This window comes from Xenopus laevis, chromosome 6L (assembly GCF_017654675.1).
Source record: "Xenopus laevis strain J_2021 chromosome 6L, Xenopus_laevis_v10.1, whole genome shotgun sequence".
NCBI lineage: Eukaryota > Metazoa > Chordata > Amphibia > Anura > Pipidae > Xenopus > Xenopus laevis.
Window position 1 is genome coordinate 36,673,898 of NC_054381.1, and position 27,955 is coordinate 36,701,852.

Here is a 27,955-nt window from a genome sequence, read left to right on the forward strand (position 1 = left end):
AGGAGTGCCAAAATAGCCAAATAAAGTCAAGTGTCTTAATCAATGCAAAAATGTGTCCAATTCAAGTAAGTGTCATTACTGCTAAAAAACTGACAAAATAGTAACATAGTGACATAGTAAGTTAGGTTGAAAAAAGATATACGTCCATCAAGTCCATCCTTAATTATTTAAATAACCTGCCTAACTGCTAGTTGATTCAGAGGAAGGTAAAAATCCCCCATTGAAGCCTCTCCAATTAGCCTCAGAGGGGGAAAAATTCCGACAATGTTTCCTTTAAGCTGTGAATTTTGGCACACAAATTTTGAGGCCAGACCATACAAAGAATTTCTTGTGAAAACACAACATTTTGCATTTATAGTGACCTGAGTGCAGAGTTTTTAAAAATGCACACACAAGTTTTAAATGTGCACACAAACTTTTTTTTTTTTTTAAACATAGCCAGGAAACAATAAGTTTCCACTGGACAACAGTGAAGGTAAGAAAGAGAAAGTATTGTAGGAAAGTCGTTTTAAGTATCCACTTACCAATGCAATCTAGAATCCAACCAACTGTTCCATCACCTCCACATGCAAGAACTTTAAAATCTGGAACATCTCGAAAGAAGTTTAATCTGGGGGAAAAAATCAATGCACATATTAGCAAAACGTAAATAACCATTTCAAGTCATAAAAAAACATTATTTGCAGATCAAGATACCATTTTCCCACAATAATAAAAATTGTTGGAACTTGTGATTTATTCAAGAGTACAATTATGTATTGAATATTAAAGTGCTTTAACATATAAATCACTGAAGACTAAAATGTAAGTTTTTGTTTTGAATTGTGTCCTTTTTGAGCAGGCAAAGTTTTTGGCTTCACATTTTGAAAAGGAACATAAGGAATATTAATTGGAGCAGTATCACAGGATAAAGCACTTGCACTCATGAGAAATAGACTCCACCACAAAAGCTTTAGGTTTATGGATTGAACCCTTTGTTTTATCAAAAGATAAACATTTAGCAAAGTGGTTTCAAGTTCAAGTAACCCATAACCTACACAAACAGAATTTTAAAAGGCACTGCCATAGACTTAATTTGAAGTAAGAAATCTCAAAAAATGTCATTGGGGTAGTCAAGTCTAAATGGCCAAACCCTACTCCAATAATGAACATTTTTTATTAAGCATAAAAATGTAATATGAGCAGTAGTACAGTTTTTTGGCAACACTGCAATTATCATGACTAGTATTAAGGAAAGGCTAATATGAATATATCTTGATTAGCTGTGTAAAATATCTTACCCTGGCATAGGTCCAATTCCAGCAAGACTATAAACCTGTCTTGGATTTAAAAGGTATTGAAATTTCCTATGTATCCTGCAGATAAAATACATATTGGAACAAAACTTACTAATAGTTGATATGATGACAAAATAAAGTTATTAGCTTTTATAATACAATAAAGACACAATCCACACTTCATATATATTTGTTAATCTCCGCTAACAAAGAATGGTTTTCATAAATAATTCATTAATGTGATAGAAAATGTGAGGGTGAAAAATGTTTTTCATAACCATAAAATAGAATAAAATCACAACAATCTATGTGGATCCTATTTGCTGTTCATATATTAAATACTGTGTTGTAAAATTAGGTATATTGATAATAATTGTGGAAATGCAACAACACACCCTAGGCAATAGATCAGGAACAAATATTGAAACCTAGCTGTGCTGTAAGGAAAATGTTTCAGGGTACAAAATGTAAAACACTAAATTCTGATAAGAAAGTGATATAGAAGGCCTTGGCTTGAGCTTCCTCTGTAATAAACATTTAATTGAAATGCACATTGGTTTCAACGTCACCAAGTAATATACAGGCACTATATGTAGGCTTCTGACACAAGTATATCAACAACTGCAGTTTAATAGCACAGAGATTAAATCCAAATAAGATGGGCTTTATTAATGTAGTTGTTGACAAATGAACCTTACAATTTTTATGTTCTAATGAATTCTTTTTTTTCATGCCTCCCCCCTTCTGTTCCTGAGCGAGTATCTTATCTGAATCAGTACTCATATTATACCATAAAGAGATATATATACATCAAAAAATCACTGGTACCCTCGACAGGTCTGAGATGCCGAATTTTCAGATTCGGACTTTTCCATCCTTGGGGTTTAATAAATTCCAAAAAATCTGTGATTTTTAAAAGTCTGATTTTACAAAAAAAAAATCACAAATTTGTCATGCTTTTTGCATTCAGAGTTTAGTAAATAACTCCCTTAATGTCTAGATGAGTTAAAGGTACCATTTAACTTACAAAATAATTCCAAATCCCCTTCTGTTATGTTAATGGAGCAGAAAAAACTTTAGCCATAAAACTTGTCTCCATCATTTGGAATCCGTGTTCACAGCAAGCAGACGGGTGCCATTTTGATGAAGTTGTAGGCAACCTTTGCATAAACTTAAATCATGTCTGTGTGCTAGAAAGTAAGGCCTGCACCCTGGAACAGGCTATGTGATATTAAAGACAGTAAGGAGCGAGGTGGGGATAAGTTGTTATGCTAGTGGAATAGAGGTAATTGATAGCTGAGATCTTTAAATACATTTTTTAACAGGGTTAAATGTTTAATTTGTAATTTTTTATCTTTAATTTGAAAGGGTTTTTATTATATAATTTTGCATGTCTGTGTGACAGGTCTCTACATATATGTTTTTTTAAACAAAGCTGTACACAAATTCAAGTCTTGTAATAACTCAGTACTTTTTTTAAAGTGACCTATTGACATGTTTGCACAATAATTTCTGTCTAGAAAAGAGCAAGAACGTGGGCCCATGTCCCAATTATGGGGTAGATTCGCTAAAGGGCCAATTGTCGCCAGCGACTGCTTTGCCATACCTCGCACAATTTTGCCAGGCGCAAATGCATTTGGAATACGATAATTTTATAAAATGTGAAGTTTAGTACCAGGTGTCAAACACTGGCAACTTTTCACTGTGAGAGCATTTCATGGTGAAGATGCGCTAGCGTTCATTTGTGCCTAGCGAAAATGTTAGAAATTACCACTTTTTCAAATACATGTCGAGGGAACCTTAATAAAGACAAGAGAGTTAATATAATGTCCTACACATGAGCCCACTGTAAAATGAATATTCCATATGCTATGAAATGTCTGGAGAAAACCGGTTACCCAAAAAAGTTTGTCAGACAAAAAAAGTTTAAGTCAGAATTTTTGCAGGCAATTCTGCTTCAAAAAAAGGTTGCCAGTGTTTTTGAAACTTTAATGCATTTTCGGCACACAGGATATGATGTAAGTGACAGAAGATTGAGGAAATCTAGCTTCTTTTAACCACTTCGTCTGGGCTGAGTGAAAAGAGGTAACATTCAGTAAAATCCACACTGAATCCACTGAATTTGTGGAGTAACAATCGCTCGCCAGAGCAAAAAGTGTGGCGGTAGAGTGCGCATAAACGCTAACGATGGTCCCCTTCGCTAGTGAATTGGCAACTATTAGTGAATTAGTGATGTCCCTGAGGGTAGCAACGCTGGCGAAAAGTCGCTAGCGTTAGCCAATTCACCCATTAGTGAATCTGCCCCTAAGTAGGAATCACGGATAAAGAAATATTTGACATGAAAGGTTCTTTTCCAAAATGAAGCTAAATAGAAAACTAACACTCATGTCTTCCAAAACATAACCAATTAAATAAACAGTATTAATTATATTTCAACATTAGAGTAATATACCAGAGCATACCTTTCTCCTTGCTTCCCCCCACTCTTTGGATTTACAAAAACTAAAAGTGGATGTGTTCCTGAAATCGGAGTAATCTGCAAAGAAACAGAAAAATCAGCAAAAAAGGTTACTGAAATCTGTAAAGCTTTATTCAGCCCTCTTATTTTTTTTACAGTTTTCTCTATTCCCTTATTAGTGGAGGAGAAAATTCATGGGTCATCCAAACAAATCCTTCCATTCCTGACTCAGTCACTCCTAGTTATCAGCTCCTGAGGTGCCTTGTAACTCATTAATAAGAGATACAAATAGTAATTTAAATTAACATAGCACTTATTACTGGCCCTTATCATGTAAAACACAAGATAACATGTATATAAATCAGCCAGTCCTGCATCTTTCTACACTAACAAGGCACTAACAGCCTGGGTGTAGACACATGGCACAGATTACGGCTTGAAAATGTATGTAGGCATTTTTGAACCAGAATCCACTTTGTTTGTCTACACTCAGGCCAATACAGCACCTATTAATGTAGAAAGATACTGGACTGGTAGTTTTATATACATTTGAAGAAACAGCCACATCTGGCAGTAGACTAAAGCCCTGATTTACAGTATAAACAATGGGTATTTTTTACTGAGTAGTAATAATGATAATGCTTGTTAAAAAAAATACTGATCCTTTTGGATTTAACAAGTTATTATCTGCTAAAAGAATTCATTGTGACTGGGAAATGGCAACTTGCACTAACTTGCATTAAGCTCATTCTAACAAAACACTCTCTTATTGTTGGGGGTGAAAATTTGTTGGGGTATGAAAGCTCAGCACTGACACAGACCTCAGGCTGGACAGAATGGTGTTACACTGCTCATTGCAGGTGAACACCTTAGAATAGGTGACACATTGATCTGCTTTGATAAATGTCTTAATTTATTAAGAAATACCTGTCAGAAAAGCATTACTACTTTACAATTCCCCATTTCAAATTTTTTTATTAAATCTGCCCCTAAGTGAAAACATTCTAGAGCTTAAGAAACTGAACTGAACATATGTTATACTGTCATTGTCTATTCTAGAAGAATACTGTGGGAGAAAAATCTATTTAATGCAAAATAGGGCAATTTTGTATTTGAGCTTCATGGGATAATAAATATTATCTAGAAAAATAATTATTAATATTGTCATAAGGATAGCTAACACAAGTCATTTTTTTTCATTTCCTAAAATTATTTGAATTTAATTACAAGCGATTGATGTTATTTCCACATTAATGCTTGTTTAGTTGAGGCATACTGAACAAGTATCGATGAGTCTGTTTTTTTCATATTTAATCAATTTTAGATTATTTATTTCAATTGCAATAAACTTAACACTTTCTGCCTGAGCCAATTCTAAACTAAGCTCACTATGACAAAGACAAAGTACGTATCTACTTGTAACTGAAGTCCCTATGGACAAGTGTAATTAATGAGTCTCATCCTTGGGTTGTACATGATCTATTACTTACTCTAATTAGAAGTAATAATCATGATCATTATTCTGCACAGCTAGAATGAAATAAGATGAATGTGCATAAATGTACAGTAATAAATACTAACAGAAAATGGTATGATGACCAAAGCTAAAACTCCTTTTCTTAAAAAATCCAAGGTTGTGATTCTTTCATTTACAGGTGTAAAAAAACTCAGAAAAACAGAAAGGCTGAACAATATGCAAAATTGATTCACATTTATCCTTCCTATATTATTTCCCTAAACTTTGAAATGATGTACTTTGTCAGCAAGCAAAGCAAACTCAATTTGCTTACATCATTTTTTCCCAAGTGTTATGGATACCTGCCACTAAATAAGGGCCAAGGACACATAACAATTGGTATAAGCAGGACTGCCCTAATTGCATTTTTATTGCCATGAAACCAGGACAGCCCTGCTATTTTTGGTTTTTATGTGCCCCTAGTTTATTAAACAATCTTGCACATGTGCAGTGTTAGGTAGGGAGAGATGCACTTATTCACTGACCTTTTCAACTAAGTAGTCATTAATGTAAGGGCAATGGTGCACTTAAATTGCTTAAAGGGGAAGGAAACCTCGTCGGCGCTAACCCCCCTCCCCCCCTCCCGTGTATTGCCCCCCCTCCCTCCTCCCCCTGGCCTACCCCTCCCGCTGGGCAAATGCCCCTAACTTGTTACTTACCCTTCTGCGCAGGTCCAGTCCAGGGAGTTCACAGGCGACATCTTCTTCCACGCAATCTTCTTCCTCCTTTGACCGACGCATGCGCAGTAGGATCGTTTCGCCGGTACGATCTACTGCGCATGCGTGTGACTTTTGGCGCATGCGCAGTAGATCCGTACCGGCGAAATGCTCCTACTGCGCATGCGCCAAAACGCCGGTCAAAGGAGGAAGAAGATCACGTGGAAGAAGATGTCGCCTGTGAACTCCCTGGACTGGACCTGCGCAGAAGGGTAAGTAACAAGTTTGGGGCATTTGCCCAGCGGGAGGGGTAGGCCAGGGGGGAGGAGGGAGGGGGGGCAATACACGGGAGGAGGGAGGGGGGTTAGCGCCGACGAGGTTTCCTTCCCCTTTAAGTGCCGGAAGATGCAGAAGAAGGCAATTTCCAGAATTTATGTCATTCAGATGTTTTACCACTAGGGATGTAGCGAACTGTTCGCCCGCTAACTAGTTCGCGCGAACTTCGACCGTTCGCGTCCGCCGAATGTTCACGAACGTTTGGGAACGTTCGCATTTTGAGTTCGCGTTCGATCGTTCGACCATTTGACCATTCGAATTACTTCGACCGCTAAAAAACGAACGATTTCCATTTGTTCGAACGATTGTAAGCATTCGATCGAATGAAAAGCATTCGATCGAATGGCTTCGATCGTTCGATTCCAATGAAAATCCTTCGATCGAACGATTAAAATCCTTCGATCATTCGAATCGATGATTTTAGCGGGTGTTCGAAGTTCGCGAACACCAAATCGGCAGTTCGCTACATCCCTATTTACCACAGGTGATTTGCAAAGGTATATTCAAGTGTTTTGCTGTCCACTTTGGAGGGTGACAGAATATACTGTATGCCATATCCCTAAACGAAGGTAGACAGCATCAATCTGGCCAAGACTAGTTTTGCTCCAAGACCTTGGCTCAATGAAATGTTACTTTATGCAGTTGCTAATTTTATGGAACACAGTGTGATTCCTTCAGTTCTTTAGATTGGGGACATGGGGAATCACTTCACATTAAGATCAAATGAAAGACCTGCTAGGAGTATACAGGAATGGTTTTTCAAATGTATTATAATACTGGTTTCAACATATTTACATATTCATGCATAGTATATGCAAAAACATAAGAGAACAGATAAAAAAAATACTCAGTGCGGCCTATTTATTAAAATCTGAAATTGAGGCTTTTCTTTGAAAATCATAGCAAAAAAAATGTCATCTCTAATTTTTTCAACGTATATTTTTGAGGCAAATCAATTTAAAAAAATCTTGAAAATTACAGTAAAACGAATTCAGCAGCAAAAAAAACTTTCAAGCTTCCAGAAAAATCAATGGAAGTTATATTTTCAACATTCAAGTTATGTTTTGATTTATTTAAAAAAAAAAACAGTTAAATCCCAATGTGATTTTCATTGTGATCGTGTTTTCTTCTACACATTAGCCTTATCGAGTCTCAGGTTTTTCCGAAACATGCAAATAAAAAAAAAATCAGCTCATCATGTCACTAGTAAGGAGGACAATGTGCTGGATCTGTCCATGAATGGTACACTTATGCATAGCAAGAGCTAAGAAAGGGTCCATTTTGTGCCACTGTGCAAAGGTGAGTGCTTGGTGTAATTAAATGGTACAGGAGGGTCCCAAAGGAAAATCATGTAACTCACCAAGTACTGGAAGAGGCCCATGTGCACTGCCCTGAGCCTTCAGCAAGGGGAGCTGATCAAACCATATTTGTGTGGAGCAGACACTCAACAAGCAATCTTCCAGATTGCAGATATGTGTAAAATCCAAATATATTTTTTTGGTACACATAAAGATAGCCTTAGTGCTTGGTGTATAGTGATTTAAAGGTCACAGTTCGTTTGCCCCTTCTCCAGTTACATTCTTCTTTTTATTCCCATTAAGTATATTCTAACTGTTTTATGTGAAGCTGCTTGTACTAACATTGACATTTCAGTAATGTGATAATATTCTAAGGCTGAAAAATATTGCAACAATTGACATTGGTGTTATTACCAGACAATGTATAATTGTATAAGACCAGATAAAACAGATTTTTTTATGCTTCTATAAAATCTTGAAGAATAGAAATGGCACTAATTGCTATAAATCATTACACTGAGTGTAGATAGCATGTCATTGCCAAATAATGACCATGGAAGCATCGCCAAACCATCACGTTTTATTGCCTTATAATTAGAGCCTTACACTGCAGACAGAGCAATGGGTTTTATGATAATGTCTTTACGATTCTTTATAATATCTAATATGTCATCCTTCAGTTTTCCCATTCACTTACATCAGTGCTTATTATAAGAAAAGAACTGCTCCTATTTATCATGTTTCTACTTAATAACTACAACTCTATCACTTTTACCCATATATTTTCATGCATTTAATTTCTGTCCATGTGTCCTTTAATGATTTTTTGTCTGGAAATATTAACAGTTTGTTAGATTTGTTCCTATTTCATTTAAATAAATATGCATTTTGTTGTTATAGAGCCTTAGCTCTGTCATTAATATTTTATACTTTATATCATTTTTAAAAAACATAATATGATTGACATACTATCTACTGTTATTTTCTAAAGTTACAAGGATCATACAATGTTTATTTAAATTAACTCAATTATCTATATTAAGGTAAGTTTCCTCAAACATTCAGAATTCAAGGCCTTAATAATCTGACAGACAACATTCTAACAGAATTTATCCCCCCCCAGATGAATACAATATCAAGTGTTACAATCCTATAAATGTCCCAATATCTATTGCTGCTTCATCAAAGATCTCTCTTCACTATTCTGAAGATTTATTTTTAAATGGTTTTCCATTGTACATTATACTGCACAATGAATGAGTATAGTTGTGTCACTGGCTGATGGCTAATTGCTAACTGTCACTTATGTATGCTTCATGGACGCCCCTACCTGCACAGAATTTATAACACAGAGGTAGGTGTTCCATCAGATACAAGGTACATATAGAACGAAAGGCACTTAATGCATAAATAAATCCTTTCCCCTGGAAATAGCACATCTCTGTGCTCTGCACCAACTAATCCATTAAATCTGCCTCTGCACCAGCAGCAGGTGCAATAACTGCAACATTATACAATTATTAGTGTACATATAACTGGCATCTGTCTGAAAATGAACCCCTATATCATTATTCTTTTTTCTGCAGAAACCAGAACTGGCACAGCTTGACGTAAAGTATTAAAAATTAAAATCATGTTTTCTGGAATTTCACTATAATTTTGGCATAAGATTATACACTAGTGTAAACATAGTACTGTTTAAGTCTATGAATGAAACACTGGAATGCTATAGTATTTTCCTTAGCCTGCAAATGGAAAAGAGCCAGTAAATAACTTCTTTAAGGAGTCTATGCCACCTATCAGTTTTAGTTTTATGTGATTCAATATCTATTAGTGATGTACCAAATCCCAGAGTCCATTCAAACCAAGCCCAAATGCCTGGCCAAAACAAATCTGAAACTTTAAAATCACATATAGTTTACATGACAATGGAAATCGCCATTTTTCCCCCTTGATTTTGCTAATTTTACAGACGCAAATTAGGATTTGGTTCCTTCATGTTATTTGGCTAAAACTGGATTTAGTGCAATCCCAGTTATTCTGAATAGCATCTGTAACTTTTTGAAAATTAGCTTTTTTGAGATCAGTTGCCCCAATGCAACTAGGCCATGCTTCATCTTCTGGCCTCTGATAGACCCACAAAACATGTTTTCTATTGTTTAAGGCTTTTCATTTTCAATTATGTTTCTATTTATTTTACAACAGTCTTTGGGCGAAACCAGGGTAACAGATTTGATGTATATCAAAACACATGCTTAGTATTGATGCTGCCAAACCTGAAGACCTTGCCCATCCACTGTTACAGAATTTGCTCTTTGCATTTTTGTTCTTTCTCCGCATTTGTTTCCTTGTTGAGAACAGTTCTTTTCTCTCTTTAGAGTTGACTGTCTTTCCTTTAAAGAAAGTATAAAGTAAAAAAAAAAAGGATAAGTAAAAACATGGCAAAGAACAGAGTTTCTATGTTTCAATCTTCCTTTGCATAGTAAAAATAATTTTTGACACAATATAAAGATATAAAGATAATATTATGACTCTAAAAGGTCTTGCATTACAATACACATTCAGTACAGTATAATTTGATACAAAGATATTCTAGTGACTGTAAATAATATTATTTCATAAAAAGACATTCTAGTAAATAAAAAAAACTTAACAGTCATCATTTGGGATGAGTAAACTTTTTGGGCTGGGTTCTCTGACCCCAGAGAAGACAATGAACTTGTACTTGGAGGGCAGAGGCTAATATCAAGGTGGCTGGGAGTACAGATAGTGGATTTAAAACTAGTCTCAGCATAGGATATGCCAACATTTATCCAGGTTTTTGTATCCTTAAAGACTGGATTACTGCAATTATCTGTATTATGGTCTACCATTTGGTACAAAATGTCAAGCTACTCACCCATCAACACCACCAATGCCATATAGTACCAATTCTTTGTTCTCTACACCGGCTCCCATTTAAATAGAGGCTTCTCTTCTGAATTTTAAATTTCTTAATAACTAAGGCCCTGTTTATCTACTTGAACTCCTGATACTCTAACCAGCTCATTCTCTCTGCTCTTCAAAGATTTTGTGCATTTTATCACACAGAACCCACAATATTTCTCTGCCATGCACAGTCCAAGAGGTATCATCTTTGGAAGTTTTAAAAGCAGACTCAAAACATATTTGTAAACCCAGGCTTTTTGAGTACAAGTTTTTCATCAATCAGTAATCAGTGCTAAGAGCTTTGATTCCATTGGTTGGATAGGGCTTTTAAAATTATATTTTTATGGGAGAGGCATTTTAAGTTATCGTGGTCTGCGCTGGGTTTATCTCAAAAATTTGACTTTTTTGGGGAGTTTTTGAAAAACTCTAGCTTTTCAGAAGAAAAGCCCAAAAAAACGTACAATTCAGGTTTTTGCTAGATTTTTTTTACCGATTCGATTAAATTGTGCTTATTTTAATTATTAAGGCAAAATCGGGCATGGGAGTTTGTTCAAGCTTTTATTATTGGGACAATAAGATAAATTTCGATTTTAGTAAATAACCCCCTAAATCTCATTTTTATGGATTTGGTGCAGTATGGTAAAAATTATAGTGGCTACTATGTGTATAACGTTTAATGATTTTATTACAGACAATGTTTAGATATTTTTCTTTGTCTTATATAATAATTATGATTGTATTTAATGCTTTCCCACACATCATCTTGCCTTGTTTAATGTGTTGTTCATGAATAAGGATTAACTGCAATATCATCTGTCTACCAAATGTCAATACCATTGACAGTTAATTACTGTACAATGGCAGTACAGGTAAGGCTTAGAAACAGTTATTAAGAAAGCTCCAAAATATATAATTTCCCACAGAGTTCTCCTATAACCAATAGCTTTTCAAATTTTGATTTGCATTTTGTCAACAAAAAAATAAATATTCTTGTACTTGTTTCTAACTGAGCTATTATATAGTCACATCAGCAACAATATTGTGTTTTTTTAAATGTTTTTAAGGCATTGTGCTTCATATTACAGACACCTGTACCATGAATGCCCCATGCATTCCAGATAATAAATCCCATACATATATTAAAAAAATTGTAATTGTAATGAATGTTTATGTTTTCGTTGATTCTGCAATTAAACATTTGCAGAAAATGATATTGACTCACATAACTGGCTGGTGAGTCGAAACAAACCAATTATATCCCTGTATGGAAAACTGTAATTGATAGTTATGTATCAGTCTGGTATATTTTTTTGTAAAATATTATTTATTTCATGTATCTCCTGACAGTATTTAACCTTGTTAAAGCATAGCACACTTATCTTGTACTGTGATTCAATTGCTACAAAGATTTTTAAATTGACTGACAGTCAACCTCATCATGAACTTTTATTATGTGCATGTAATTCTTAATTGGGTCCTATGAACAATAGCTGCCCTGAGTTATAGACTCTTTTTCTCACCATATAATTAGGATATAATTACCCACAGGATATCAGGATGATGTACAACCTTTCCACTAAACGTGCCCTCATTAAGAAACTAGTCTAAATGTACATTTATTCAATCAGTATGAATTAATTAAAATGTTACTGGAATAAAAGAGATAGCAATAAACTGTAGCTGACATCTATTAGGAAATTTGATCGCTGCCTCTAAGACCTGAAAAGTCATGTATCTGGCTACTAAAAAAAAATAATAAAATCAAACACAATAAAGAAATATGTAAAAGTTTGGTTCTTTATTCTTCTTTTAATTAAAGGACGTGTTCAGTATAAAAATTAAAACTGGGTAAATAGATAGGCTGTGCAAAATAAAAAATGTTTCCAATATATTTAGTTAAGCTGGGTTGAGGGTGGGCAACATGGGTCATAATTGTTTGCTTTTCAATCTGACCTGAATGCTAAGGATCAAATGCAAACTCACTGAACAGTTATGTCCCATGTGGCCCCCCCTTCAAGTTGCTGACTAACTCAGAGTTAGAGAGCTGCAAAGCAGGAAATTGTGTTCTGTTCTGTTATGCTAGACATTCATTCTCTCTGCTCTTCGGAGACTCAGGAAAACTGAAGGTACCCAGATTTTGTGCATTTTATCACACAGAAGCCACAATATTTCTCTGCCATACACAGTCCAAGAAGTATCATCTTTTGAAGTTTTTAAAAGCAGACTCAAAACATATTTGTAAACCCAGGCTTTTTGAGTACAAGTTTTTCATCAATCAGTAATCAGTGCTAAGGGCTTTGATTCCATTGGTTGAAAAGGGCTATTAAAATTATATTTTTATCCTAATCTGTACTTTCTTCCAGATGAGTCAGTGAAATATATGGTGGGAATGAAAGGCCAAAAACTGGTAAGTGGTAAATGATTATTTGGGAAAAAGTCTCTATGAAATGTAAGAAAGGATTGCATTAACTTAATTTTTAAAGGAAAATATAATCTAAGACACTTTTAAATTTACAATTATCACAAAATTTTCCATCATCTCAGATCTGTCAAAGTCCAGTATAAGTCAATGAGAGAGGCACCTATCTAAATTTTAAGTTATCGTTGGGTTTATCTCAAAAATCTGACTTTTTTGGGGTTTCCGGGCAAAAACCTGAAAACTTGAGCTTTTCAGAAAAAAAGCCCAAAAAAATCGTACGATCCGGGTTTTAGCTTGTTTTTTTTTTTTTTTACCGATTCGATTAAATCGTGTTAATTTATTAATTAATAAGGCAAAATCGGGCATGGGAGTTTGTTCAAGCTTTTTTTATTGGGACAATAAGATATTTTACTAGTTTTTATTTTTACACTGAACTGTTTCTTGAAGGGGCTGATTTCTTAGCCATTTGAATTTTATAACATTTATTATTTATCAAAACAGTCAAATATATATATTTTTTTAAATTAAAAATTATTGATTTTTTTTTGCCATATAAAACTCAAATCATAACAAAAACCTCCATCTCGAATGTTGCTTTGTGGTGAAATTTTCCAATTGAATGCAATTCCAATGCATTTAGTGAATTTTCACTATATTTTGAATTTTTCTGTAGTTTCACAATTTTTTTTCTTTCATCACACATCTTATAGCTGATTCATTGGCAGATTATATAAACATGAGTTCTGTGATTATTTTTAGCAGAAATGGGGGCACTTCAAATTGAGTGAGAGCAACAGATACAGAGAGAGATTTTATAGAACAGAATCATTGACAGGAAAACATGGGATACAAAATGTAATGAATTTCAAAGCCATTCATGGGTATGTGAAAGAAAGACTCCCAACTTAAACTTTATTAGAAAGAGGAACTTGAGTTCTATACCAAACTAAACTTGACTAATTCAGATGGATAGAACTGATAGAGTATGTAAAATACATCTAGATATGCAAAGGGACTATACCGAGACCATTGATTTTAACTGGGTGAAATGTAATTTAATGTTAACAGAGGAAGAATTTATTTTCAATAATGTTATCACAGCTGTATAACAATTTGTAGTGATGGGCGAATTTGCGCCGTTTCGCTTCGCCGAAAAATTTGCGAATTTCGCGCGAAATTCGCGAAACGGCGAAAAATTCTCGAAACGGCGCCTGTTTTTTCTACGCCGGCGCCCGTTTTTGACGCCGACACCCGTTTTTGACGCCGGCGTCAGTTTTTTCAAAAAAAAAATTTTGACGCCGGCGAATTTTTTCAGCGAATTTTCGCGGGCATTTCGCGAATGTATTCACTGGCGGCGAATCGCGCAAATTCGCCCCGAATTCGCGCCTGGCGAATAAATTCACCAATCACTAACAATTTGTCTAATTTAGTTTTCTCACAAACAGAGTTAAAATATAATTTGTTGGATTTACTGAAACTAAAGACCAGCAAGCTAAATGTGCTCTCATATGACCATACAACTATTTGTCACTATTAAGAATAAATAATAAAAGGTTTACACTGTATACCCAAATCTTGGCTTATTTATTGACGGCACTACCAACTCATGCCCTTGTCTAATAGCTTTCCTTAGTCCATTGAATTGACACCCTGGTAGATGGACAATGCTCTTTAGTTTACCCTTGATACTATTTTATGATGTCTTTCTGTTAGATTTCCCTGTAGGCATCACCTTAAAGGACATTCTTCATCAATAGCAACATATGTTATTTACGGTGCAGATTAAGTATACATTATTTAAAATATGAAATCTTAAATCATCATAAAAAAGAACCTGCTATACTCGCTTTCCAAACTGTATACTTTTTGTGATATGAAGACTTTCTTTATGTATTAAATATTTTACAATAGTTTTGGCACTGTAACAGCTACACATGACATGACAAATGTATTATGTAACTTTAGGGTTGCCCAAAACACTTTTGATGATATGGTTACTGACTTAATTCCTGTTTCTGCCCATTCTGCTTTCTGCCCTGACCTGTGCCTAAATCGTGACCACAATTTTGTTTTACCCTTTTTGTTTAGGTGTCCTGTTCCCGGTGCTAGCTTACTCCTTGGAAATAGATTACACCATATGTACTCAAGCATAAATGATACCCCCACATGACAAACCTACAAGATCTAAGACATTTGTGTTGAATTCACTTTGGTTTGATGTTAGACATAAAAGGGGGTTTAGTAAAAACTGGATATAATTTTCCCTGGTTAGCTACTCATTGCAAACAATCTGCAGCTTTTACTAGAATAAGTGTATTATGTCCTTGGTTTTCAGTGAACTGTAATACTTTAGGCAAATTAATGTGCTTTTTCCATCATCACATTAGATTATTGTGCTGTTGCTTACTGAATTTGTGTGATATATGTGTTGTCTAATTCTCTATTAGCATTGCTAAGTGCTGCACTACAGAGTGCCATACCTCATCATTTAATAAAAGTCACCTATGAAAATGCATGGTGCAGCATGCATGCTTTTAATTTGTTTTTATTCAAGATATTAAACATGATCAGTTATTTTTCAAACTATTAGTCTTTTAGTGGAGTTCTCAATTGCAAGGGTAGCTAATCGTTAGACTGATACCATATAATACATACAAGTTTTACGTATGGTCAAGCAACTAAGTAATGAAAAAACAACACCAGCCTATGTGCTTTTCATTAAAACGTGCAATAATAATTTTCCATGCTATAATACATTTAAGTCCTGTGTCCCAGGTCTGGACTGAGAATTAAAATAGGCCCTGGCATTTCAGGTACACAGAGGCCCAAACAACCCACATAGAGGTCCAAACAGCACCCACCAGCCCACTAAATACTGGCTTTCTATGGGACCTTATAGCAGCTCTTCTGGCATTTGCCAAACCCCACAGATTGCCAGTCCAGGCCTGCTGTGTCCTACAGTGTGATAGGTGATAGTAGCCATTGGTTTGGCTAGATGAGGTTTGAGCTCCCAAACTTTGTTGTCAAAAAGATGCCAGAAATAGGACAAAAAATGTAATATAGAAAAAAAAAAATTTTCTTGTCTAGAAAGTAATTAATTTTCATCTCAACCTTTGATAGATAAGCCCTATAATGCTGATAAAAACAAAGAAAAATGGCATGAGGGGCAATTTCCAGCTCAACAAGCCTGTGGCAAAATGATGGGAACTGACTTGAACGGTTATCACATCTACCCTTCCAGTGTCAGCAAATAGAACATATCTTGTAAAGGGATTACCTCCTGTTGGGGGGTATCTTATTACAGAGGCTGAAAAAATGATGCATATAAATGTCAAATGTTTTCAAGTAACACACTGGATAACATTAAGTTAGTTTATAAACTAAAATGTGATTGAAACGTATACAGTCAGCTAATATAGTAGGCAGCATAAAGAAATTGAAGTAGAAACTTGAATATTTAATTCATGTAAAGTATGCAAGTCCTTGTGGAAGTTATACGATTGGAGTAAAGTTTTGTCTTTGTGTTGCGTTCGATTAACCTCTTGCTGCCAGCCTCAGGAAGCTCTATGCTTAGCAATGTATGATTCCCATAGAGGTAACAGATTCCTGACTAGAGGAGGTTAAGGATTAAGTACTGCTAGCTGTAAACAGGAAGATTTCAAAAATTGGAATAAAAAAAAACAAGAAATTGTGATCTGCACTGGACTGATATTTTGTTCAATACAATCAGCAGCCTATAAATTTCCATGTAGTGACAATATGGGGAGAGGCAGACGGCATTTCCAGTTCCACAGCTGGCAGTTGCTACACATCTGATGTACACAAACAAATGGCAATATCAGATTTTACAATAGCAATCTGATCTATTATTAATCTCATATAGGCTGGGTGATGGGAGCCATAGGGAGGTAGATTGAAGGGAACCATGGGAAAACTGAGTGAGAAGGTTCAAAGAGCAGCTATACAGTATATAGGATTGATATTCAGGCTGAGTAAAGGGAACCATGGATGGCTCTGTGATAGAAACATCTAGTAGCATGTATCATAATGGTTATTAGGAAAGAAATATCTCCTGTTATTAGATACAATTTATGAGATAGCCAGACAACCATGGAAGAAAAATTTGAAAATAACTCATCATTCCCTGAGAAAATGCCTATTTGTGGTTGAGTTTTGCCATTTAGCTAATCATTGAAGGAGATTCATTGCTCTTCTTTTAGTTAATCTTTGTGTTTGCTGTATATGGTTATGATTCTGGTACACCACCGTGCTACCATATCCATGCTGCTCTATGCACTAAAGCAAGTTTTATTGATATAAATATCCAGAAGTGACATATGGCACAGTAACTGCTGTCTTAAAATTGTCAGGACCCTGAAAAACAGAATGTTTCTCATTGGCAATAACTAAAATGTAGCTTTAATCCTGGAAATTACATTTTCTACCTTTACAACACACGATTTATATGGAAAATGATCTAAACGTCACCTATCTTGTTCATTAAAGGACAAGGAAATAGAATAGAATAAGGCTAGAAATGCTGTATTTTTTATACTAAACATAAGCATGAACTTACTACACCACAAAGCCTAATCAAACAAATGATTTATGCTTTCAAAGTTGGCCACAGGGGGCTGTCATCTTGTAACTTTGTTAAACATCTTTGCCTGACCATGACCCTGCACATTCTCAGTGTGGTCTGGGCTGCTTAGAGATCGTCATAAACAAAGCTGCTTGAATTCTGCATGGCTGGTAAGTAAGGCGGGGGCTCCCCCTGCTGTTCATAAGTATGATTGTTTCCCTGCTCAGCAGTTAGGGACCGTCTGACAATTCCTATCCACAGCAATAAATGAAGGGAGGATTTCACTGCATAAAGTCAGGTTTCTTATAAAAACGGTACACATTTTTTAATTAAAGTATATTGGAGATAGGTTTCTTTTTTATTAAAGAAAGTAAAATTGGGATTTTATTTTTTTGCCTTTCCTTGTCCTTTAAATAAAATTATTAAAAAAAAAAAAAATTACTGCATGTACAGATGAAGCCACTTGGATTTGTGAGTTAAATGCGTCATGACTCAGAGTTAATTGAATCAACTGTGCTATCTAAAGTCATCTTAACTCATTTAATGCATTTAACCTTTTCATTAGCATACCAAAGCACCATTGTTCACAATGGTGAATGCTTTAATTAGATGGGATGTTGTGACGCAGTTTTCTGTGTTAAATGAGATAAATGGGATATCTGTGTTTAGTTATTCTGTGTCAAACAGACAAACCAAAGTGGCTGCACCTGTATGTCAAAGGCTATAAACTTTTATGCAATTAATAGGTAAAAAATAGTAAATTAATTTTCTGTTTAAGGAAGCTGTAATTCTAAACATAATTTCTAGCATCTTATTATCTAATATCTGATAAGAATGCATGTATATTTAATAAATACCAATATACACTCAAAATGAATTCAAAACTCCCTTTCACCCTTTAAAAATGGTACGGTTTTGTGAGTCTTGTGTGAGTGGTTTACAATCACATTCATGTACATGGCGGATGAAAGCACTGAAACAAGAAATATTTATTTTTCAGAAATCAAGTAACACTTGACATCTTGGCAGCGTAAGGTGCTGATGTGTAAAGCCTGTAATTTTGCATGATTTACTTGATGAGAAATTAGATCACATGCAAAAGCATTGTACTGACAGGTGATATTTATCATAACTATAAGGAGAAATACCAGATATCGAAGTAAACTAAACAACTCATAAGATTTCCATATACTGACTGCAGTGTATACCACAACTTGCAAGGGGCTCTTTTTCAACTTTAAAGAACACATTTTTTTTAGTTCATATGGCTTATGGCAAGTTAATTGTGCCATGGATGTATAAAAGAAGACTTGTTTTGATTATTTTTTTCTACATCTTTAAACACAATTTGTCTTTCTTCATTACAATGGGTTATGACTAGACACTGCTTTAATACCCCACTAGGGCCCACAGTAGTAACTCAGTTGGGGAAAAAACTGAAAGTTCACTTCTTTCTTCAAGTCTATAAATAAGCCTGCATCAAGCAGAAGCTGACATTTAATTTATTAACATGTTTTTATTATGTAAACTTTAATTGGCAGACAATGCTTACCACTAACATCCAAATGAACCTGGCTACCATACTTGTTACCATACCACAGAATAAACCTCCCCAGTGTATTTTCAGTTAGGTTCTAACCTAACCTAACAAAAATGGAGGATTAATAAATGGGCCCCTTAGTGCCTAGACTATGGATCTTATTAAAAGCTCTCTTTACTTAAACTACACCCTGCTTCTTCTTTGTTTGTTCAATGGAACCTAGGCAACTTAATATTGACTTGGCACATTTATATGGCAGCTATGTGGCAAAATGGTCACAATTTACTTGAATGGTAATTACCTTCACCCTGCCAGTGGCAACAAAACTCTGGGAATTTTACTGAAATACCAGCAGAGCTTATATGGTTGTACACTATATAAATTTCTTCAGGAATTTATAGAAACTATGGAGATTATATTTTTAGTAGTTGCATAGGTGTGAATACAACCTGGGCTTTTATAACCTTAGTGATGTTTCCATTCTTGAAAGATCTTGTAAGATACAGTACATGGATAGGTGCTATACATAGTGCCTAGACCATGGAGCTCTTTAAAGTTCTCTTCACTTAAACTACCCCCTTCTTCTTATTTGTTCAATGGATCCTAGGTCACTTAATATTGCCGTGGCACACTTGGCAGGCATGTGGCAAAATAGTCACAGTTGACTTGAATGGTAATTACCTCTACCCTGCCAGTGGCAACAAAACTCCTGTATCCTGTATTTTCATTTTGCTTAAACCTGTCTTTTCCTCCATGTTCCACTGGGTTCTTCTATGTGTCTTTTTTTCTTTTTTGCTGAACACTTACCCAAACTACTATGTATCCCCTGTTTCAAGACTGCCCTTTTTAATCTAAAATAATTTTACATAATTCATGTTATTTATTATTCCCCTCCTCTCACCAAGCTATCCTCAACTTCTCACAATGTGCAACCGACTGCTTCACCAGTTCATATCTTTTCAATTTATTCCACCATCTTCAAACTTCCCTCGCTATATTTCTTTCCTGTTTTGAAATATTGCTGCATACTCTAGTCCAGCTCACTACATTTGTGTCTTGAGGTACTTGCCCGATAGTCCTTTTGTACTTTTAAAGAAAACTATAGCCTCAGAATAAATACTTAACCAACAGATCAAGTGGCCTTTTAAAAAAAACAAACTGGAATATAGATAATATTGCCTTTTTACATGTTTTACCTTGAGCTGCCATTTTATAGTATTTTCTGTGTTTCTGAGCAGGAATACTGCAGCTCTAACTGTAAAATGTGGACTAACAGTGAGAAATGTGTGAGAAAAGACAGAGCTTTATCCATTAATTGGCTCATGTAACATAACATGTATGTGTGCCATTGGGTAGTTTATGTGCACATGAATCATATGGACCCATAGTTCTTAAAATAGCAATTTTCGAATGCCAATTGTTGCAGTGCAATTAACAATAAGACAATAAGAATGATTGGAGGATTTTAGCTGTATGGCCCATCATTACTTCTGGCAAAGTGCCAACAAATACATGTTGTCATATTACAGCATGTGATTTCAGGTGACAATTACAACCAACCAAATTGGTTATTTTTTAATTCCAACAGATGAATCCCTAGCAAATCTGCAAATGTAAAATGATCTTTAATGGATAATGGATGCCCTCTCACTCCTAGTTTGTTCTGTTTGATTGATCACTATTCATTTTACTATCATTTCATCAACACAGCTTCAGAGAAACATTTCTCAATTGAATTTAACTTGAATACATTGAATTAGTATTCTATTATTTTAAAAGAATCTACAAACTCTCAAAAAACTTGAAAAACTTAAATTGAAAGATTGCTTAAATTCTGACTAGGACAACTCCAACTGACTTCTACATGACCTTACAAGCTTTTGCAATTTTTTGCACTTAATAAATATCGGCCATTCAAGTTTTGCAAACCCTAATTCATAAATTCTAGTCCATCAAAAATTTGAATTCCAGTAAAACTCATATTTGAATTTTTATAAATCAACCCCTTTGTTATCAACCATTTCAGAGAAATTCAGCTTCAGACCAAACTAATCCTTTGTCAATCATTTTTATGACTGCTTTGGTTCAAGGTAGAAACCGAATCTTTGCCGAGTTTTTCTAAATCGAATGTCTCAATTTAATTAAGTGGTGTATTAAGTGCAGTTGTTGGTCTGGAGAGGAAGTGCTACTTTATGAACTGGTGGTGTGAGTCCTTCCAGCTGCATCTTCAGTTCTGAATGTGGAAGAAAAAAGTAAGCTGCTCCACATACAAATAATTTATAAACTGCAAATATTCCAAAACTTGACATAACATTTATCTATTGGGTTATCTAGTTAGGACTTCCAAGTGCTATTGATTGCTCTAATTTTACAGTTGATTTCCATCTGCTGGAAGCTAATAATAATCCTCTGTCTCTGCTTTTCTCATCTCTAAACATACTTAATACAAGTTTACCATGAACTGTAACAGCAATCAGATTATTCATATTGAAATGTGCCAGAAAAAGAATAGAGATCGGTATATTCTTAGAATTTTTTCAATCAAAAATTGACTCTTCTCCACCATGTCTGGGTTGATGCTCATGCATTGATTCATTCTAAAGTTGATCTCCATCTGCTGGCAGATTGATTCTTGCTTTTTAAAGCTTCTAGTGATCAGCAAGTTTGGAACACCTGTACCTTTCAATTCCTTTCTTATAAGGCACTTTGCTGAGGCACCACCTAAAATTAGAGAGTCACTGTGAACCCCCCAACAGCACAGCAAGATAATTCCATTTAAAAATGAATCATTGCTTGCATATTAGCAATTTTTTTTACTTAGTTAAATCTGGATTGGAAGAAAATAATAGATCTGTCACAAACATTTGCACCCAGCTTGTTCAGTACTGCCAAGCAAAATGGAAGCTAATATAACATGGCCCTGTTCTGCATTAGATTTCAATTCTCTGGCTCAGAAGGGGATCTGTATATGAATTCTGTTCCACAACCAATGGAAAATAATGGTAAGGTGCCCTGGCAGGAGGAAAAGACAGAGCAAAGGTATGTTCTACAGCACTACACTCTAGTAGCTAGTCTGGTAGCCTTAAAAGGAATGTCAACCCAAAAATAATTTTGTTGCCTAATAAAAGAAAACATAATTCTAAACAACTTTGCAATATATATTAATTACAAATTTTCTATGATTTTAAGGTTATTTGCATATATATTGCTATTGAAAACAGTGTTTGAATTTCCTTTTCTATTCTCTGCTTTGGTGGCTCAGACTGTTGAAACAATGTAAGACAAGGCAGCTGATTAACAGACCTGCCCTATAAGGTATATATGTGCAGCCATAACTGTACTATGCTGTAGGTCTGCAAATCCTATCTGTTACCTCTAGTCGCTTTAAAGTATAGGTTCAATTTAAGTGTAAGAAATGACATTATTATATATATATATATATATATATATATATATATATATATATATATATATATATATATATATATATATATATATATATATATATTAAATACACAAACATTGTAAAGCCTAGTCTGTACTCATCATACAAGTAGGCAATAAAAGTAAACAAGGCAGTGTATAAAATACTGATAGAGATGTCATCAAGTTGAACCAGTAGCAATGAATGTACCAGGAGATGGAAGCCAAATAATACAAGACAAGAAGTAAATGGAACCCCATATATCTAATTTAATTTATAAGACCACCCACCACTGATGATATAAATTAAAGGAACAGTTCAGTGTAAATAGTAAACTGGGCACATAGATAGGCTGTGCAAAATAAAAAATGTTTTCAATATAGTTAGTTAGGCAAAAATATACTGAGATGTCTAATATAATAGCCAGAACACAACGTCCTCCTTTGCTTCTTTCTAACTCAACCGTTTGTCCCACAAGCCCCCCGCTTCAAGTCACTGATTGGTTACTGACTGGTAAAAAGGTTAGAAAGAGGCAAAGGATTATTATGTTAGACACCCACTCACTCCAGCCTTTATAGAGTACATTGTTGGCTTACTAACTATACCGGTATGGGATCTGTTATCCAGAATTCCATAATTTGGATCTTCATACCTTAAGTTTACTAGAAAATCATGTAAATATTAAATAAACCCAATAGGCTGGTTTTGCTTCCAATAAGGATTAATTAAAAAATGGTTCAGATCAAATACAAGGTAATGTGTTATTATTACAGAGAAAATGGAAATCATTTAAAAAAAAATTAATTATCTGGATAAAATGGAGTTTATGGCAGACGGAACATTCTGGATAATGGGTTTTCCAGTAAATGTATCCCCTACCTGTATTTTATTTTTCATATCTATTTAGGCAGTTTAATTTTTACACTGAACAGTACCTTCAACATTACTTTTCACATCCACCATTTACATCTCTATTTTCTTTCTCTCCTATCTTATGTTCTCTCTCGGCATTTCTTAACAAGCCCAAAATGAAAAATAAAGAATTTTGTTGATGGTTGAAATATAAGTTAAACTGTCTGGGCTGGTTCTAAAATGACCACTTTTTTTTACACTGGTATATATATATATATATATATATATATATATATATATATATATATATATATATATATATATATATATATATATATATATAAATATATATATATATATATAATATATACAAAATGCTAACTATAAGCAAGGAATTGTAATCTCTTTTCTATTGCCCTGCAAAATGATCTAATGTAACAGAAGCTTTGCACATGATTTTTAGTCGATAGATTATAACTTTTAAAAATATTTGATCTACAATATATTTTGTATTTCTTTGCTAAAACCAGTCTCCAGTGCAGGCTTCCTACATAATTATTGTATTTAGCTTGAAAAATAATGATCCAGCTCCCTCTGCTGCTGATTAGTAAAATTGCAAGCTTCATTTTTTTAAACCTGTCCATACCAATAGATAGATGATAGATAGATAGATAGATAGATAGATAGATAGATAGATAGATAGATAGATAGATAGATAGATAGATAGATTAGATAGATAGATAGATAGATAGATAGATAGATAGATAGATAGATAGATAGATAGATATTGATATACTTCCTAAATTACTGTGTCATATTCACTACTGTTTGTGAAAGACATGTACAGCACAGAAAGAAACAAGTCTGATTACACCTATGCTTTGCTGATGACAGCACTGGATATAATCCACAACGGTACACCATTTGGATATGATTAAAACTGCTAATTAGGGGATTTGATTAACCAACTGTTTCCTGACACTAAAAACTAAATAAAGTAACTGAGAGATAACGGTTTATGTCAGAAAACACACAAAGCTACAGATTAAATTTGAAAACTATGATGGTTGACCCTGTCTTGTTAATTATTTCATAACAGAGTCAGAGAATGTCTGTTGTTGGTTACAAAAAACATCTAGTAAAGTAATAAGATTTAGTCATCAAAATTACTTCCTCCACAAGCAATGTTTTTCTTTTGCAATAAGATACAATGAACTCCAGATATGCAAAATGCCGTGTGTCACATACGTATTCATTTAATCAGCTGTCCCAATGACTTCCCCAAGGGTCTCTGCAAAGGATACTGTATATTCCACGAAGCTCTCATGAAACTTTCATTGCACGCATAATTGTAACCCATCAGCATTGCTCAGATGCTCTCTGACACTGACATTTGCTACTGTAAATATGATTATATGGAACATCATTACTATTATATATTTAAATAGATTTCTGCTGGTTTCGGTTAAATGTAATATATCTGTTAAGTCGTAATAAGGTTACAATTAATGATGATCAATTGCACTGTTAAGATATATTTTTACATGTTTTATGCTATTTAGTATTTAGCGACACAAAACTTCACTACATAAATTATTTTTATAGTTTTATAATATTTCTTTTATAGTATTTAGCATTTGACTATAAAGATAAAGCATATTGCCAAAACTACAGAAATTATATGTATATATATATATATATATATATGTGTGTGTGTGTGTGTGTATTTTCCATTGTATAAGGAAATAAAAATAGACACATTTAACTTCATTGTTTCGTTTTCTTTATTATTCATATTTTTCATTAATATATTATTTAGCCATTGTTGAAAAAAAATGGCTGATTCGCTGTACAGCAATTAATTAGTGTGCTTAAAAAATATGAACTACATAATGCCGCATGGACAGTGTCATTATTCAAAGTAACCTCTGGATGAAAGATCTCTGCATTGCAGATATGCAATGTGCACCTAAAGCAAGAAGTGACCATAAGAATACCTTTAGCTTTCTGGGAAGTTGGATCTTTAAAGGACGTAAAATGTTAAAGTGACCTGCTATATAATTTCTGGTAAGTACTGTATAAGTAATAAAACGGAATCAGCCTTTGTTACAGACTAGCCAGATAATTAATTTTTTTGTACTCAGAAATGTATACAGAGTCACACAGATACAAATGATCGATAGATAGATAGATAGCTAGATAGATAGATAGATAGATAGATAGATAGATAGATAGATAGATAGATAGATAGATAGATAGATGATAGAGAGATAGATAATGGATAGAGATAGATAGATAGATAGATAGATAGATAGATAGATAGATAGATAGATAGATAGATAGATAGATAGATAGATAGATAGATAGATAGATAGATAGATAGATAATGGATAGAGATAGATAGATAGATGATAGATAGATAGATAGATAGATAGATAGATAGATAGATAGATAGATAGATAGATAGATGATAGATAGCTAGATAGATAGATAGATAGATAGATAGATAGATAGATAGATAGATGATAGATAGATAGATAGATAGATGATAGATAGCTAGATAGATAGATAGATAGATAGATAGATAGATAGATAGAGAGAAAGAGAGAAAGAGAGAAAGAGAGAGAGAGAGTGAGTGAGAGAGAGAGAGAGAGAGAGAGAGAGAGAGAGAGAGAGAGAGAGAGAGAAATAGACAGATATTAAATTAGATGATGAGATTAATAACAATGACTCTGTCATTCAGGAATATTAGAAAAGATTAAAAATTAGCCACAAATATTAACTTACCAGTACAACAGGACAGATTGTTGTAGGAGGTAAAATGTGATCTTTCAATGGTCCACAGTCACATTCAGGTTTCAGATGAGACGCACATTTATTGTGTAGCTAAAGCAAAGATATAAAATTATTCATATATATAAATATATATTTATATATATACAAACTTCCTACTTCTAGTTGTATGTTGCTTTATACGGAATTTCAGGATTTGTAGGGATTAGAGTGATTAAGTGGCAGGTTCAGAACTCAACCTGCTAAAATATTGACTTGATCAGATTGCAGATTGCAAAATGTTTACCATGTCCAACCATGCTGCTCTATTTAAACAGACCATAATCACATATTTTCCATTGAAATACTTGGTTGTGTACTGCATATGCTGTGTATGGGTTTTAATACCACACCAAAGCTTTCTCCATCAGTGGGTGACACAATCTAGACTCAATAAAAGTGTCAAATTGACCCACATTTTAGGTGCCTCATCCATTTCACACGATTTATCATTTATATGCCAATAATTGTCTTGAGATGGAGCTGCCTGGTTCAGACTGTTTTATAGACATGGAGGGGCACATTTACTATTGGTCGAATATCGAGGGTTAATTAACCCTTGATATTCGACAGTCGAAGTAAAATCCTTCGACTTCGAATATCGAAGTCAAAGGATTTACCGCAATTCTTGCAAAGGAAAAATCGCTCGATCAAACGATTAAATCCTTCGAATCGAACGATTGGAAGGATTTTAATCCATTCGATCAAATGATTGTCCTTCTATCCCAAATTGGTAGGAAAGCCTATGGGAACCTTCCCCATAGGCTAACATTGGTGCTCGGTAGGTTTTAGGTGGTGAAGTAGGTGGTCGAAGTTTTTTTTAAAGAGACAGTACTTCGACTATCGAATGGTCGAATAGTCGAAAAATGTTTATGCCATTTTTTACATGGCGTAGCCTGGCAATGTGTGGTGTATTATCCAGCTGTTTTTCACACAGCATAATATATATGACTCTTAGGGGGTTATTTACTAAACTCTGAATGCAAAAATCACGAAAAATTTGTGTGTTTTTTTTTATAAAATCTGACTTTTATAAAATCACAAATTTTTCGGAATTTATTAAACCCCGAGGATGGAAAAGTCAGAATCTGAAAATCTGGCATCTCAGACCTGTTGTGGTTGCATATAAGTCAATGGGGGAAATCCCAATGATTTTTTGATGTGCTCTGGGTTTCGGGTTATACTCCGAAGTTTTCTGAGTTTTCATCGTGAAAATCGGATGAAAAAGTCGCGAAAATTAAATTTTTCAAGCAAAGCAAATTTTCCGGAAAATGTAATAATAAATAAGCGTAAAAAACCCGAGCTGATAAAAAATATTGAGATAAATTCGGATTTTGATTAATAACCTCCTTACAGTGCATGCCCTCTATTTGCATATTGGGGCTCATTTATAAACACTTTGAAAATTTGCACTTGGCCAGTACTAACTAATCAATCAGTGAAATTTTAATCTGGTGCATGGTACAGGTACAGACCTAGTAAAAACACAAATTTTTAGAGGGTTTTGTATTTTGATCAAGTTGATAATTTTTTACTGATAGGGCTGCTTTTGTAAGTAATTGTTATTGAAGTTTATAAACTTCACAGTTTTGCAAACTTGACTTTCCTTTCCTAACCTGTCAGTTAGAGTTTCTAATGCTAATGGACTACTGCTGCATAGATATGGCAGCCCCCTCATAGAGAGATCAGATCTGGTGTCAGTATCTCTTTAAATGCATTGTCATTATTTTTCCCACTTGAACTCTACATATATAAAATATTGTCACTAACCGTTGTAGGGCACAGCTAATGCATTTCAACAGGAGTGACTATGGTATATGGAATCCGTTATCCAAAA

At 34.3% G+C, this 27,955-nt stretch overlaps 1 protein-coding gene across 2 annotated transcripts in view; it reads right to left on the minus strand.

The window, feature by feature from the left end:
* The window catches only part of dgkb.L (diacylglycerol kinase beta L homeolog), a 264,430-nt gene that overhangs the window by 152,337 nt on the left and 84,138 nt on the right, over nucleotides 1–27,955 (minus strand). For both annotated transcript variants that reach the window (XM_018266819.2, XM_041565918.1), the window contains 5 exons: nucleotides 26,074–26,172; nucleotides 9,818–9,934; nucleotides 3,740–3,813; nucleotides 1,281–1,355; nucleotides 525–610 (listed from right to left, as the gene is read on the minus strand). In XM_018266819.2, the coding sequence (XP_018122308.1) occupies nucleotides 525–610; nucleotides 1,281–1,355; nucleotides 3,740–3,813; nucleotides 9,818–9,934; nucleotides 26,074–26,172 (451 nt within the window). The remainder of the gene's footprint in view (nucleotides 1–524; nucleotides 611–1,280; nucleotides 1,356–3,739; nucleotides 3,814–9,817; nucleotides 9,935–26,073; nucleotides 26,173–27,955) is intronic.